This window comes from Parasteatoda tepidariorum, chromosome X1 (assembly GCF_043381705.1).
Source record: "Parasteatoda tepidariorum isolate YZ-2023 chromosome X1, CAS_Ptep_4.0, whole genome shotgun sequence".
Taxonomy (NCBI): domain Eukaryota; kingdom Metazoa; phylum Arthropoda; class Arachnida; order Araneae; family Theridiidae; genus Parasteatoda; species Parasteatoda tepidariorum.
The window spans coordinates 81,139,101-81,157,330 of NC_092214.1; the positions used below are offsets into that span (position 1 = coordinate 81,139,101).

Here is an 18,230-nt window from a genome sequence, read left to right on the forward strand (position 1 = left end):
AATAATTATGTAATTATTTATGCATAATAGTACAAGAAAATATTAATTTGTAAAAAACGCTTTAAAAAAAAGTTTTTAACACTTTGTTTTAAGCGTATTATGAATTTCTAAACAAACATTTCAATAAATATTTTAAGTAAGATTTGTACATTGTAGTCAATTTATTTAATATCTTTCCTAAGCAAAACATATATATCTTCAAATTTATAAATTGATTTAAATCAATCTGAGTATGGAGTCTTGATAGAAATCTGACTTTCTGTGCCTTACAAGTAAAGGAAATTCAAAAATACTATATCGCGATGCAAAACTGACGATGCATCACGATATATAATTTCTAATATCGCCCAGTCCTAGTCACAACAATGGTGTACAAGCACTACTAAAAAAATAATAATAAATCCGCGGATCATGTGCCATGTGCTGCGCATTCCCTTAACCTAATGCAGAAAGGTTGCTTTATAATTTATATAACATGACTACACATAACCTGTCAATTTCTTTTGCAATAATGTTGTACAATTACTGTTTGTATACATAAATAAATAATAAATAAATAAAATTATTTTATTGTCCTATTTTTTTCTATATACTTATCTACATCACTATAGAAAACAGTTTTTTGACAAAATGGCTATTAGGGCCCCTGAGTAGTTTCAGCCCAGGGCCCCACAAATTCACTATCCGCCCATGCCCCCCCCCAATTTTTTTTTTTTTTTTTTGGCCACCTAATTGGCGTTTATTTGTAGAATTGCTCATGTGTTATATAGGGGGGCATAAGAATTCTAAAAAGGCTTAGGTGGGGCATGGCACAAAAAAGGTTGGGAAACACTGGTTTACAGCGATGTTAGAACGAGCTAACTCACAAAGCAAGTTAGTTGTTTGATAACAAATTAAATTGCTACTGCAATACAAGGAGCTCACGAAAAGAAAGTTTTCAAGTAATCTAAACAATTTCTAATATTAAATAAATTTTGTTTCTAGATTTAAAAAAATAAGACATGCTTTGACTTAATTTTCATGACATGGTAGAAAACTGTTTCATCGATATTAATGGCATGGTAGAAAACTGTTTTCTGCGATATTAATGATCAACAAAATAAGTTTAACCACAAATCAGAATGCCACTAAGAATGCTTTTAAATATTAATAACAAATGTGTATAAATTAATGACTTTCATTCTTAGATTCTATAAAACGAAATAAATTTTGCTTTTGCAAATAATAAATTTTTATTACATGGTAAAAAAAAATTTCGTTTTCTAAAGGCAATGAAACAGTTTTTATAACATCGCAGAAAATTGCTTCAGTTTTCCAAAGGGAATGAAACAGTATTCTGCGATTTTATAATGAGCAAACTGATCAACTAAGCAAGTTTGATAGCAAATCAGTATACTTCTGCATACTAGAGGAGCAGAGCCTACATTAAGAATATTTTTAAATATTCTAGACAAATTTGCAACAAAACGTGTAACTTCGTGCGTTTCTAGAGTCAAGCAAATGAATTTTTCTAATTCCTACACAACAACCCAATACAGCTCGAATTATTTGTAAGCCTTTAGTTGAAAAATAAAAATTGAAGGAGGCATTAAAAAAAAAATTTGGCTCGCACCTACATCAACAAAAAGAATCAACAAAGTACTTTTCAGTCTGTCTCAAGGTCGGGCAATGCGATTGGATGAACAACATCTTACGCAATGTTCAGTTGGCGGTCACATAACAACTACTTTGGAATATTTTGTTCTTTGTTTAGAATGAAGCTTTGTTAAGGTAGAAGAGATTTATGACAATACCAACAAAACTGAAGCCGAGGAAGTCAATGTCAGGGATTTCATTTGAGCAATAAAGAGTGGAGTTGATACTATTTTGTGTACTCAACATTTTCATCGAATTCTTTGGAAGTCTAGATATTATTACTAAGTAAATATCAAATTATATAATTCTACATTTTCTAAAGTGAAATTAGATTTAAAGGTATTGTATTTAAATTGAGATTTCATTATACAACATAGCAGTTTAGGAAAAAAACATTTTAATATAAGTAAAAATTGTTAAAACTGTAATAAGAGTTAGATATTAATATCTCGCACGCTCATTCGAATATACATATTTTAACGAAAAGATTCTTAAAAGTATATTTATGCACTGAGAAAAAAGTGTGGTCGGTACCACCAGAATATAGTTTACAATGAGTCTTGCTCTTTGGGAACACCAAAAAAAAATCGTAATTTTTACAGAAACGCATTGGTAATAGTAAAATTAACAATAAAATAAAATTTTACTACCATGCTGTTTGATAATAAATATCGTAAAATTTGGTAATTTTATTATGACATAAAAACCAATTGTTCGGTTAAATTTATTTTTCTGTTTTATATTTTTACTAAATGTGGAAATTTACTTTTGAAAACCAGAATTTTCCGTAAACCGTTACCTTGAGATAAAAAAACTTACTAAATGAATGGTTAAAATAACGTATATTTAGGTTTTATTATAAGAATTAGGATTTTTTTTTTTACCAGAAATGTCATTACCTTACAAGTACGGTAATTTTACTAGAATTTTTTTTCTATGCCAACTAGAAACTATTAGAAATGATATACTGAATTCATTCGTGCTATTATTTTCTTTAATTTTGAAACAAAGACAAATTTTTTTTTCGAAATTTATGACTTTCAGGATCATTTATTAATAACTCTTCAATTAACAACAGTTCCAAAAATTTTCATAGCTCTTTTACCATAGTTTAGTTTGGCACAAAAATTCCTAATACAGATGAAGAGGGCATCCAATCGACGAGCGTAGGGAGGAGTCATAAAATTGTGACAAAGGGGAGAGAAGGGGTAACAAAAAGTGTGACATATTTTGGTTAAAAGGAAAACATTTTAGTTATCAGTAGATCAAATACTTTGTTTGTTTTTTTCAACAAAAAAAGTGCGCACATAATTTATATTTAGTCACATAATGCATAAAGTAAAAATACTACATTTGATCAATAATGTAGTGTTTTGTTTTTGAACTGCAAGCATATGTGTATGTAATATAATGTTACTAAAGGATATTTAAGGAATGTCATGACATTTTGTGACAAAAAGGAGGAGGGGTTAAAAATATTGAAAAATAGTGTGACATAATTTATAGACTGCCTCTAAGGTGCGATGAGGTATCCATAATTTCGAGAGCAATTTTAATTTTCTTTCGATATTCAAAAGGAAAAAGTTTCCTAAAACTTAAAGATCCGATCATTAAATCAAAAGTTATTCAGGGTGGTCCGTTTTTTTCCCTTTGGGTACTGAACATTCGCATTTCAAGGTATGCTCAAAGTGATAAATTAGCTATTATTCTTAAGGGCTTGTCAAATATTAATCATTATATATAATGACTTGATTAAGGAAAAAACTTGCAGCTCTGGAACGTTAGATGCAATTCTTATAAAGCTCGGCCACAGAAGCAGTCTCATTGACAGTCCTGCAAAGATTCATACCTATTTGATTCAAAAAATTAGTTGCGTTTGAGCCTTGTTTCTTTACTAAACTAACGTTCAAAGTAGTTGCCAAGAATCGCTACAAACTACTGTTTTTCTTTTTTTTTCTTGTATAGCACTATTCACTAACACACTACTTCTTTTAAATGGACTACTACAGTACTAACTAACAAAAAAAAAATCAGTAGATTCGCTACTTGTAGCGCGTAACTTCCAGTCACTGTACCTATGTTACATTTTTTGGACAATTGTATAAAAAATGGCAATTTGTTGCAGAAATATTTTTCATAAAAATTTTAAGAAATGCCTAAATGCTTTAAAAATTATTTAAAGGATGGGTAAACAAGTTTGGAGTGCTTACTTTAATCTATTCTTTGTTAAAATAATAGCATGATTTCGTTCACTACTCCTTTCGACCTATATCAAAACACTCAGTTGCTTTTTCTAAAAATATTTCGCACAATAATATAACTTATCAATTTAAGGGTATATTTATTATCAATTGTTAAGAATATATTATCAAGTAACCGTCCTATTTAAGTGTTATACTCTTATTTTTTCACTTGTAAACATCTACAAATGTGATATTGTCTCAGTTAACATGATAAATATCCGAAATTGGCCTCTTTGGTTAGAAAAAAATATTTTTAAAAGTATTTATAGAACAAGTTTGTAGATATTTATGTTAATTCCTGTCGCTAGACAGAATTATAAATTTATTCGTCTTACTGTGAATTAAATTTAAACTTAATTGTTGTCAGAGTTTAGATCTGTGTCATAGGGCCGGGATAGCCTGGTTGGTAGGGTACTGGGCCCATGTCCAAGTGGTCGTGGGTTCGATCCCTGCCGGCCGAATACTCCCCGTGTAGTAAATGGTGACTGATGCACGTTAAATCTGTCGAGTCTCAAAGTCCTCCATGTTCCCATAACAAATCAAACCTCTGGGGGTACTGAATGGGAGATTGATCGTTCTCTAATTCAGGTCAAAATTACGATCTGTGGATGAAAGAATGGATGTATGAATGGGTCCACCCTATAAACGGGTATGATGTATGGGTGTGGAAGAAGTCGAATTCTTGGCCATAGATGACGCCACTGGAAAACAAGAACACTCTAACTTAATGGCATACGTCAACAACATCTGTGTCATGCTCACATTTTTTGAGAACTGCCCTGATTCCTTGATCCATTAGTTTTGAGATAAATTAAATAGATTTGTAAGTACAGAACTGTAGCAAAAGAATTGTATTAAGTTGTGAAAATAACAGTTGTGTGAAAGAATTAGTGCGAAACTATTACTTAAACAGTGCTCGTTTCTTAAGCGAAATGATGTTTGCAATGAAGCCATAAATCGATTCTAATGCGCAAGAAAATAAGTGTTGTCAGTAAACAAACAAACAAAAATGGAATAAATAAATAAAACAATGACACTGAAAAGTAAATAAAAATTATGGGTAGTATTTACAATACAACGTTCGTAAAATTTTTAAGGTCACTCAAAATGTGAGGAATATTTAAAAAAAAAAAAATTACCAAAATTTGAATGTTACTATGAAAGAAAAAAGCATATCAATACGATCTTTATTTTCGGGAAGAAATTCTAATAGTTCGTCGGCACTCTTCCCCCTCAAATAAGACCTTTTATAAAAAACATTGATCGCATGATGGTGGACATCGGATTATCTTAAATAATAAATTTATGTCAAATACTATCAGAGTTGCGTACGCTACATTTTGTGGATAATCCTATATTTCCCGTGTGAGAAAAAATGGCATTTCGTTTTAGAAATATTTCATAAAAACACAAGGAAATTCTTAAATGATTTAAAAATTATTTAAATGATGGATAAATAAGTTTAAAATACTTTAGTCTGCTTTCTACTAAAATAATAGCGCGGATTTGTATATTACGATTTTGGACATACATCAAAAAACTGAATTGTTTTTTCTTAAACACTTACAAGCAGTAATATAAATTATGAATTCCTGCCATTTGTTAAGGATATTATCGAGTAACCTTCTTATTTAAAATTTTACTCTTATTTTTATTTGTTAACATTTACATATTATTAAAAGAAACTTTTTTCTTGGTATTACTTTAGCTTAGTTAACATCATAAATGTCTAAAATTGGTTTTTTTGGTGAGAAAAAATATTGTTTAAAGTATTTCTAGATAACTTTTGCAATAATTATTATCTTAATTCCTGTCACTAGACAGAATTATAAATTTTCTTTAAAATTTTTACCGGGACTTAAATGTAAACTTTTTCTCAGAGCTTAAAGTTTAAGTCTATGTTATGGTCCCATCATTTGAGAATTTCCCATAAATTAGTCAATTTGAGATGCATAACAGTTGTCAGCGATTTGGATCATTTAACGAACCTTTTACAAATTGTTTAATTGTAAAAACAAACCTCACATAAATATTTTATCTTAAAAATGAGCGCTTAGCTATTTTTTTCATAATCAATGTCAGTGACGTCATTCATTCATAATTTTAAGGCTAAAAATTCTTAAAGAACTTAGTTTTTGTTTTTCAAAAAAAAAAAAAAAAATACATTTTTCACATATTTAAGAAAACAGGACCTTCACAAAATAACCCGATTCTACGCTAATTTTAGATTCAGAAAAGTATGAAGAGATTTTTCACAAAAATAGGACCTTTCACAAAAAGTCTGAATAGACAACTGAATTTTCTAATTTTTGCGAATTCATAAAATTATGAGATTTTCACAATTTTTCGAAAATAGAATATGTTTTAAAAAATCTGAAAAAATCTTTATACCGATTTTATGTACTAACACGCGACATTTATATTTTTCCGTGTCGATATTTAATTTAGCATAATAGAAAATAATAATTTTTATCATATCATTATAAATAATTTTCAATTATTTATTTTCAAGTTTCTAAAAGAATAATTATAACATATTTGCGTTTCGCACAGTTTTTTGAAGTGTAAATCAAAGATCGTCTCAAATTTACACCTTTTGAGAACTCAGCTCACCTTAAAATTTTCGATCTAAGTAATGATCAAGAGTTTAATAGATCGAAGAAGATGTTCGATCTAATGATTGAAGTTTCACATTTGATGATTCAAGAGATTAACATTAAATATGCTAATTAATTTAAGGAGATAATATGTTTAGTTTCTAAATCAAAGACAATCTATTCGTCTATCTATGGAACTATTTAAGCTGAAAATTTTTTTGCCCTTAATTATAAAACTCGTTCATCCAAACCTTTTTCCAAATAAAAAATATTCTTTATTATAATACGTGATAATCCGATCAATGAATCAAAAGTTTTTCAAAATGGACGCGATTATATCATCAAAATTAAGAGATAGAAGGAGATTTGGGTGCAACAATTATATGCAATTCTATCGGCTAAAGAAATAATCGAGTTGGCAAAGTGGTTTAACTCAATAACATCACCATTTCACATAGAATAAATTATGATTTGAAATAATAATTTTAGCTTTAATATTAATTCACTATCTAATACATTTTATTTTAACACTAAACATATTTAAATAATATTAATAAAAATATATAGTTTACTAAACATTATCAGGGCTCGAAATATCGATTCGACTTCTCAGGACATGTTAGTTAAAATTTTTCCTTTCTCTGGGAGAATTCATGCATTACTCTTCAAAATGTAGGGGGATTCATAAAAGTATGTATAATCTTCAAAATTCCTGTCCTTTCATATGCTATGGGAAATAATTTGTGCCATTTACACGATTTACCATTCACTGTTTAGTTCAGTCAATTCTAAAGATAAAAATAACTTTTGAATTTAATTTTTTTTATTCTTACTATTTTTGTTCATTGTTTTAGAAATTGGATGAATCATGTTATTAATGAATTTGTTTATTGATTTGCTTCATTTGAATTAACTAATAATTGGCTTAAACCATACCCTCCCATCCTTTGAATTATCGCCTTCTTTGCAAGTGTTTAACTTCTCTTACAAAAAAAAAATGAAATAAAACTACAAAAAATAGTAATTAAAATAAAAATAAATGAACACAAGCAATGATAATAATAAAAATAGATAAAAAATAAATCTTTTTTGTTCCATTTTCAGCATTTTCATATTTTTGTTATTATACACTTCTATAATCAAACCTTTAAATCATTAAAAATATTTTGACGAATGAATTTGCATTGAAATTATTATTTATTTTATTATATTTAGTTTTAAATTTATTTTTAAACTCATTTTGGTGAAAATAACTCATATGTGAACTTAAGTGTTTGCATATAAATAAATCCACTGTTTATATTTAATACTTATTTAAAATTATTTTTCTTACATAAACGTGAAATTTTTGCGATTCATCGCCTTTGTTTTTAATGAAGCTAATTGTGAGTGAAATATACGTAAAAATCAAATCAGAGTTAATATTTTACAAGCAAATAATAAGAAATCCGAATATTTTGATAATACTCAGGATTCATAGAAGTTCAAAATAAGAATCAGGATAACATTTTACAAAAAAATCGAAACATTTTTTGGTACACATCAGACTTTTTTTTAATTAGAGGAAATCAATAGCTAAAAAAAATATTGTAATCTTTGCTTGGAAAATGTTGTTCCGTGCGAAATATTTTTTTAATTGTCTTATACCTACCTTTAAGAAAAAAATCTAAGGATTCAAATAAAAAATGAAGACAAGAATAAGTTGAACAGAAATGAGTTTAAAAAAAGTGGTACGATTTCGCACATACAGTGAGAAATCTCTAAACCTGAATATTCTTAACTTAAGAAATTGATTCCTCATTATAAAAATAGATATAAATAAATTTTAAAGAATGATAATTATAGATATTTTAATGCAACAATAAATTACTTTTTTACTAAATCGTATCTAATCTACATACTAAAGATAAAATGGACACAAAAATTAACATAAATGATAAGACAACGTAATACACCGTAATCTGGAAACAAAGATCACAAAAAATTAAACCATTACTTACTGTAAATGGAAATCTAAAAATACTTTTACTTAAGCAATAAATGAAAAGTATAAAAAATGGTGAAAAAAAAAATGTTTTAACTGGAACGTACAAGAGAAAAAAATTCTATCAAAATATTAATAAATTAATCCAAAACAATGCTTCTTTTTATAACTAATTTATAAAAATTGTTCCCTCTTCCTTATATAATAGGCTAATCAAGAACGAAATACTATTGAAGAAGAGAATTCTTTAGCGGACCCTTCACAAATTAATTTAATGTAATATTGGCCCCTTTAGTAGTTTTTTTAATATTAAAACTTCACAGTTGTATTTTTTTATTTTACAAATGAACCATTCACAAATTTCATCCTTTGAAAAACCGAGCGTCATTAATTGATGTGTAGAATTTTTACCAATTCACAAAAAGACTGGGCAGTCACTGGTTTTTGTGGTCTTCACAAAACCACAAAAATATAACAACATTTTACAATATTACAAAATAATGAATAGTTTTTCAAAATTTTACAAATCGTCTAGAAGATAGTTGAAAATAAAGGTACTCAAACAGATACTTATTGTCCTCGAATTCTCTCTTTTTCTGCAATATTTCAATTATCTTATTATATTTTTCTGCAACATCTTTTTTCTGCAGTTCTCAAAATTTGGGAGCGGAACACAGATCTAAACTTGATGTGTGTTAATTAAGATAATATTGCCGTTTCTCTCTATATTTTGGGGGTCAGAAATCATAATCCATCGAAGAAAAAAAAATTCATTGAGAGAAAGTACGTTTTTGCGTATGATTTATTAACTTAAAATATCGATTGCATTAACTAATTAGCATATTTGTGGTCCCCCCTCGAACCATTAAGATAAACTCCTGATACCTGAAAATATGATCATTAGGTCAAAAATTATACCGGGTGATTAGTTTTTTCCCCCACTTACATTGCATAGGTACTGAATATTAAGTGCATATAGCATAAATATCAATAGAATCCAGAATTAGCTGTCATTAACGTTTTCACCTGTTAGTCGAAAAAATAATTGAAGAATAAATGGTTAAATATAACGGTAGCAATAATCAAGCTCCAATAATGTAGCAGATGAAATGTAAAAGCTGTTTAAAAAGTCAAATTCAGATAATATTTTTACCTCCTTTAAACCTCGTTTATGTAATATGTTTGATAAAATTAACGATTTAAAATAGTTTTATTAACTTTTCTCCGGCTAGATTTTCATTACCCGTTTATTAGCCAGTTCCAGTGAAGAAATCTTATTACCTGGTACCCAGACAAGTTTTTTAATATTTATAAACCGGTGCTGGGTACGCGGACAATTTCACCGGATAGTCACTACCAGGTAACACTGATTTATGTTTGATACAATCATATTAAGATTCATCATATTTTAATCAGTAACCTTAAAATTACTCATAAAAATAATTTTAGTTTTTGAAACCCATGAAGTTGGTAAGTTTTTTAATAATATTAAGCTGTAACTACAGGTTTAGACACGATCTAATTTACTACTATGTAAAATTTTAACTGATTGTTTTAATGAAAAGAAATGAAATTTTAAATGACATTGAAAACAAAATATATTTCTAGAATAACTTGTTGAAAAAAAAAACATAATTTATTTTGACGTGCTTTATCTTATTTTAAACATAAAAAAAAGAAAGAAAATTAATGATATCTCAGTTTAAATGCATGAAAAAATTGCCTCGATTCATTAAGTTAAACTAAAAAAGTATGAAAAAGCTTTTCTGCCAGGAAAACAAAAAAAAATCTATGGGTTATTTTACAAAAGGAAGAAAAAATTGAATTTACAACATAAAACTTTAGAAGATTTAATATGCTTAGATATGAGAAAATATCTTGTTTTAAACCATTGTATATTTTGTAATCAGGGTTGGGTTTTTGCCGTCAGAAACTGGTTTTTGACATGACAGTGGTAAAAACCGTCAAAAACCTACTGTTTTCTTTAATTTATGGCATATAGCGGACAATATATTATTTTCACTTAATTGCCTTTATAAATGAATGTTGTAAATGATTGCTATTGATTTTGCAACTATTTACAAGTATTCTTATAGAAGGATATTCATTCATACAGAAATATTGTAACAACATACTTATTGAAAATAGTGATACTTAACTTCTATCATTATAGCTTGATTTGCAAAGGATTCAAAATTTTGCACTTCTTAAATGTTAGAAATAAACAAACAAACAAAAATACCTGGAACTATTAATAAATTCAAGAACTAAAAAAAGAATTTAAAATTTGGCATTTCTTAAATATTAGAAATAAGCTAAACAAAACTTTCAAAACTTGTAACTACTAACAAACTCTAAGTCAGGAATGACTTGACATTCTTCAGTAATGTAATATGCCAAACAAAATGATGCTTGGAAATGTTGAAAATTTTGTTTAGTATCCTAATATTTTACTTCAAATAGTATGATTTGATATAATCATGTTGGGAAAATGCAAAAATCTGTTCTTAAATATCTTTTAACAACTTTTTTTCTAATTTTATTGCCCAAAAATTAATTAATTTTAAATCATAAGCAGTTAAACTCAAATAAAAATACAGTTTTATCAAAACTATGGGTTTTTGACAGTTTTTGACGTTTTTGACAGGGGGGGGGTTTAACATGACGGTAAAAACCATGGTATAAACCGGTAAAAACCGTCATGTGTCAAAAACTTGCCAACCCTGTTTGTAATAGAAAGAAAGGTTTTAAAAAAAATTCATGTTTTTTACATTACATTTAAAAGAAATATAAACAAGTTATTTTATTAAATGAATTAATGCAAAAATATATTTTTATTGCTTGAGTTTGTAAGCTCAACATTCTACAGGTGTATAATTGAGACAGAAATTACGAACAAAACAAATATTTACTTACAAATGTCACATTAGTTATTCTAATTTTATTACGAAATTAATTTCTTCGTAAACAAAAGCACCCGTTAAAAACAAGATGGCAGCTTTTATTTCTAAATAAATTTCACAAGTGGTGGTTTTTATTTTTAAAAAGGTGGTTTTTATTTTTTAAAAATTGCAAAAATATATTTTTTTTTTGTCAAAAACATTTTTATTTTTATTTAACCGAACAATAAGTTCATTTGCAAACGTTGTGTGATACTTCAATGCAAGCTGATTGAATATCGATAACATTTTGTAACGTTTTCTCTATAAAGCGAATTTCTTACTCGTTGGCCCAATATGTTCTGTTTCTTGGGTTGCAATTTACCTGAATACTGAGTGAGATAGGCTAACCCACAACGTATTGATCTTCTGTTCAACACTAGTAATAAAATAAAAATTTCATCCGATTATCCGAGTTCCCTTTGTATGTGAATTACATTTAGAGTAATTGGATAATTAAAAATTGTACCCTGACAGATAGTAATTAGATAATTAAAAATTGTACCCTCACAGATAGTAATTGGATAATTAAAAATTATACCCTGACAGATAGTAGTTGGATAATTAAAACTTGTACCCTGAAAGATAGTAATTGGATAATTAAAAATTTTATCCTTAAAGATAGTAATTGGATAATTAAAACTTGTACCCTGACAAATAGTAATTGGATAATTAAACTTGAAAACATTTTTCACCCTATGAACCGTCGCTTTAATAAAAATACTTTCAAAATATCCTGCTTTTAATAGATGTTACATAAACGAATGATTTAAAAATTTAAGTTCATAAGAAGAAAATGAATAAACTAAATGCAGTCTATTACTAGCAGACGCCTATGTAGGAAATTTTCATATCAATCATTATACATTTCACCATTTATCCCGATTTTCTTTCATAAATATGTTTAGATTGAGTTTAAGACTTGCAAAGAAATATAACAGTGAAAACATCTATTTTTACTTATATACGCGCAATAAAATTATTTAGCCTTAATAAATATTTGTTAGGTAGAAAATCTCATGATTTTTATATTGTTTTTCTTAAATGCTATAATACCCGGCCAGGAAATAAATCCAATTTTTATCGTGTATTTGAAACCTGCCGGGTAACTAAAAGTTTTTTTTTTGCCGGATACCCGGAACAGCCCTTGTCAAATATTCAGGTTTTGTTGAGTTTGCGCAGAACCGGCAAAATTTGAAGACCTAGTATGTCTCTATTCTAAGCACTGGTTTTTGCAATTCCTGAACATGATATGATTTTTTTAAAGTCAAATTGCTATTGATAATATAGCAATAAAGAGTAATCAAGTTATTATCAATTGATATAAAAATTGAATTTATTGTTGTCCCCAAAGCTAAATTTTTTTTTTTTTTGTGGCACTCTTACATAAAAAGTTGTGGGCCGCTATTTTATATAAATAGCATATGATACGAAATGAATTATAAATAAATCAAAACTTAAATTATAATATGAAAAATCTACTCAAAGTTAAGAGATTTGTGAAAATACAGTCTTGATTTCGTGGTTTAGAGGAGAATCACAAAAACAATGTAATTTTAGATTACGAAAATCTGCTCACAATTTTCTGAAACTAAATTTACCCTAGAATCGGATTCTTCTACCCAAGGTTCTGTTTTTGTGAAGGGAAAAAAACAAAAAAAAAAAAACAGAAAAAGCATGTATTTTAAGAAGGTGTAATATTAAAATTATGAAGATGTCATTGTCTCCGTTTTTCAAAAGAATTTTGAGAAGAGCATCAATTTTTGATATTAAAAAAAATTGTGAAGGATCCATTTTTAAAATAAAACATTCCGTTTTTACGGACCTAAATAATTTGTGCATAATACATTTTTGCGATAAAATAATTTGCAAAGAGTGCGTTTTCAATATTAAAAATTTGGTAAACAAAACAAATTTCTCCTAAAATGACACCTGCATATTAAAAAATTTTAAACTAAAAAAACTGTCAGTTTTTAATAAATGGATGTAAAAGGCAATTAGCTTCTAAATATTGTTTAAGTAAATTTCTATTGAATAAGTATGAAACGAATATTAATTATTAGCTTATGATAATACAACAAGGAATGTTTGAAATTCCAACCTTTACTCGTAATCCTTGATAAACTGTATTAACCGCATTATCACATACTTATCAAAAAAAAAAAATTTTATCAATCATTTCCAAATCAAAATATTACTAGATTGATTCATGAACTTTTCCTGCCACAAAAAGTCTGAAAAATGTTTCTCCACCTCTGATTCCTTATCCTATATGCAGTGGTACACTACAAGCAGGCCTACCAACTACAACGCTTTTTGCAAAATATTTTACAGAGCGGTAGTCATTTAAAAACAAAATTTTTAAGAAATTTTGGTAACTTAGTCAACCTTTTTAAAAGTCTCATCACGAAGGAGCTAAAGCAAAGTAGCTTTACATATGAACTTTTAAATCAATTATATGTAGTGGTGTGGGAACTAAGTTGAAATGGCTAAAAAATAATACATTAAAACATAAACTTAGCTACCACTGGAATAAATTTTTACAAAAAGCGTAAAAAATTGGCAGCCCTATACAAGTAGCGAAACTACTGTAGTCGCTACATTTTTTCGTGATTTGCAATGTAGTGTGCTACTTTTTCTTTTTTAAAAAAAAAGTAGTATAGTTGAGTAATGCTATACAAAAAAAAAGTTTGTAGCGATTCTAGACAACTACTTTTAACGTTAGTTCAGAAAAGAAAGACGGTTCGAATTTGATGGGTACAAATCTTCACTGGTCCATCAATGGATGCAATGAAAATGACCCGGTGGCTGCAGCTGAACGTTATCAAAAATTACGTATTTAAAATCACTTACATTTAAACTAGCCATTAATAATTTATCTTATTAACTAGATTTAACTTTAATTATTTAACTTATCTTATTTATAATATTATTATTAACTAGCCATTAATAATTAAAATAGATAATATATTACTTTAGTCACATGCGACTCGTGAAACATGGATGTTAATTAAAAGGAAGGAAACGTATTTTCGATGTATTTAATTTCTTAGAGGAAATAACAAAACAATTAAAAAAGTGAAAGATTTCACATTTCTTAAATTAAATAATAGCTGTCGGAAAAGAAATAAGAAGGTTCATGTAACATGTAAACATGAATAAATACTTCTCAATTATTCCCTCATATTTGATGTAAGCCTTATGGTCTTATTCAAAACCATTTTGAACATAGGTGTGAATTCAGTTCGTCCAAAAAAGTTCGTCTACTTAAAGTAGTGAAGTATTTACTATATTCCAAAGTAGTTAGTAGTCACTGCATTTAAAAAAAAGTAATTAACTCCATTTGTAACAAAGTATTTGTAGTAAACTACAAAAATTAATGTAGACCACTGCCTATAAGTTTGTGAACGCCCCTTAGTGGGCTTTGAAAACTTTTATGAAAGAAAATGTTTAGTTAGTTGTGGAGCTATGTAGTGGGTCGTAACAACTTAGAGTGAAAATAAGTATTGATTAAAAATAAGCATTATTATTTATTTGCTTTCTAACTCACATTTCTGATTTAGGATATAATATTTGTTATCGGGAACAATTTCGATGCTCCGTTCCTAAACAATCAGCTAAGTTGCAGGCAATTTTATAATATATATTTATGAGCGTTTCAGATTATAATTTCAAATTTTTATTATAAAAGAAGCAAAAAAAAAAAAATCATCAGCTCATACAGAAAATATAAATTAAAATTCGCACTTGAATTATCAGTTCATTCTTAAGAGAAGAATCTCAAAAATCCTTCTTCATATTTAATCACATTATCATAAATATATTTTAATGCCAAGAATAGTTTTTCTACTGCAATTTGGCTAACGGGCAATGCCGTTACAATGCGGTAAGCCTTTTGAATGTCTGTAGGAAACAATAAAATTTAAGCCCTGAAAGCATGAGAAGCTCCAACTATGGTCCCAGCTCCAGGGAAAACAAAGCTTCCAACTCTTACTCCTTATTTGTAATTGAAGCACTTACTAAAATTGTTAATCTAAAATTATTTAGAAATGTTAAATTGTAAATAGAAAAAAAAACGCTTTTAAATGAAGACAAGAAAATTCACTCATTTTACGATTCAAACGTCAAATCGCGCAAAGATATTGGCATGAGTTAGAAAATTCAGTACTGTTGCGGCCCGTGAAGTTTGCCTGAAAGGTTTATATAATCTTTAATTTCAATTTACTTAAATTTTTATAAAAGTCTTGAATTTATTATTCGAGAACTTTAAAATATTTAAATTTTTGTTCATTTTAACATGTTTTATAAAGAAGTATGTATTGAATATATTTTTAAGTTTTAATTCATTCGTGAAATTAATACGTTTTCTGCTTTGTTTAATAATTCAAAGTATTTTATCGAAATATTTCAAAATATCAGCGTTTTCTGTACTAAGAAACACAGGCGACGGATTGCAAGTCAACCTGATTACATTTCTAAACGACACCATTTATTTCCCATTTTTGAAAATATTAAAAAAATAATGTTTGATTAGTTAGCTAATTTAAACTACAAAATGACTAGTTGAATTTATTTTTAAACGAACATGGAAAAATTTTACATATTAATTATGTTAATCAAAATTGGAATTGAAAAAATTTCGAAAATAAATACATTGAGTCAATGTATTTATTTTCGAAGGCTTCTTTATAAAAGTGTATTTATTATAGCAAGTATTATAGTAGGCTTTAAAAAGGGAAAAACGCCTTTATTGTGCTATATTGATAAGGGGTCACTGAAATTTTTTTGACTCGCTATATCAACAAAGGTTAGGGAAAAAGTAGGTTGGTGGACTAAAAAGGTTGGGAATTCCAACCATATGCACCATTTAGCCCACTGATCATCTTATGTGCGCAGGTAGGTTATGTGACTTCAGTTCATTAAAATTCTTTTCTTAATTACTAATCTAGTTATTTAATATCACAAGAATATTAACGACCAATTATCTACTAAAATCTATAAACAAACCGTCACTTCTAGAAAAAAATGTTCCATGAAACCAATTGCTGAAATGATTATTAATAAATTTTAAAAAAAACTTAACCCAAAAAGTTTCATTAAAAAAAAAAAAAAAAAAAAAAAACGAACAATTTATTGGTTGTTTGAACGTATAGCAAAATGTCAGAAAACCATCCAAAATTATGCGAGATCCGAAAAAAAAATGCCGTCTTGTAATTATGTTTATTAATTAATGTACAAAACAATCAAACAAATATAACACTTTTTCTGGAGGAAACTAGTTTCTTGGCCGACATTATCAATCAAACACTTTGGTTCCATTGATAAAGATGCCTGCCAATTTTTCTCGATAAAGAAAAAAAAATCACATTTCTTTCGCAAACTATTTCAAGAAAGAGAATTTTTTTTCTTTTCTTTTTTTTGAAAGACAGAATTTTTAGATACAGAAATACTTCGCAATTAGCAGCATAGTGAAAGGGAGGGACAATGGGCAATATTTTCCCTTCTACATTAAGCCAAAGGTTGCCTCCGATTGACGACTAAGTGAAATACATTTAAAAAATAATAAAATTTCATCATTTCACAAAAATGTATTTCTTGTTTTCTGCTAACAGTTAAATACGTAAACAAAAATGAGTCAAAATGTGTGTCAGAATTAAAAATATTAATTGATCATTTTATTAAATATTAAGAAATTGTAAAATAAATGTTATGAAGTAAATTATAAAGTAATTATTCAGCAATGAATAAAATCAGTAGTTTCTTTAGACATATTTTTCTTTGCCTTTCCATTTCTAAGGATTATGGAGAAGTAGTAACCTACTTATAACTGGGAGAAAAATTATAATAAAAAATGTTTTATAAAGTAAGCAATTCATTCATAACTCCAATGATTCATTCACTAAAGTTTTAAATGTATTATTATTGTTTTCATATGAATAAATATTACATACGATGTAAAAAATTTTAACAAATAAATATTTGATTAAAGAAAACTAATTCAAGGCGAATATAGTACGATATCCAAACGAATTTTATCAAGAAGTTGTAAGGTATTAAAATACTGAAGAGGATAATTTACAAATAATTTTTTACCAAAGAATTAGTTCCGCTAGAATTTACATGAAATTTTAATTGAAAATATGGATTATATGAGCATAAATTTTTTCCATGTTTCTTTTTTATTCATTAATTTGCACTTTCCAGTGACCCGCTTTACGAGATCATTTTAACCCACCTTTGCAAATAAAAAAACCTTTTTTTCTCCACATGATTGCAAAGCATTTCATTTCTAAAAAATTGGGATATTTCTTTTCAAAATATGGAACAATCTTAAATTTGATATGAAGTAATACTCACTTATAGGGGAATGTAACCAAGGCAAACCGGACCCATATAGTAAAGCAGTTACCGAAAGTTTCGGTCGTTCTTTTTTCTGATTCATCATTTTTAAAAGAACATAATTTTATTTGACCACTCCTTTATCACTTAACTATCACAGTCATCTTTAATGAGATATTTTTAAAATAATGCAATTTTATATATAAAATAAAATTGTGTCTTTTGAAAGGGCAACCTCTTTCAAGTTCTATCGAATATACTTGTCTCATAAAAACGAATCAAAACAAACCATTTCTAAGCAGTTCCCGTAGTAGTTTTGTTGGAAAATCGTGAGGGTTACTGCTAAAAGAAAATGCGCCAAAGAAGCCAACATGCGCCCAGATTTCAAGGCCGTGAAGAGGAAATGTCGACTGTAAGAACAGGTTGCGCAATTTTCGCATTTATTTTAGATAGAATGTGAATGACCCAAAATTGGAATAATTGATACAATTAA

The 18,230-nt window shown here is 27.7% G+C and overlaps 1 protein-coding gene across 2 annotated transcripts in view; it reads right to left on the minus strand.

Moving 5' to 3' along the window:
* Nucleotides 1–18,230, minus strand: part of LOC107454254 (retinoid X receptor ultraspiracle) — a 150,790-nt gene that overhangs the window by 74,176 nt on the left and 58,384 nt on the right. Inside the window, exon 1 of one of the 2 annotated variants that reach the window (XM_016071378.3) lies at nt 17,756–18,076. The exons of the other annotated variant lie outside the window; for it this stretch is intronic. Within the exon in view, the coding sequence (XP_015926864.1) occupies nt 17,756–17,843 (88 nt within the window). The 5' untranslated portion in view covers nt 17,844–18,076. Of the gene's footprint in view, nt 1–17,755; nt 18,077–18,230 lie in introns of those variants that run through there. 2 annotated transcript variants of the gene reach the window in all.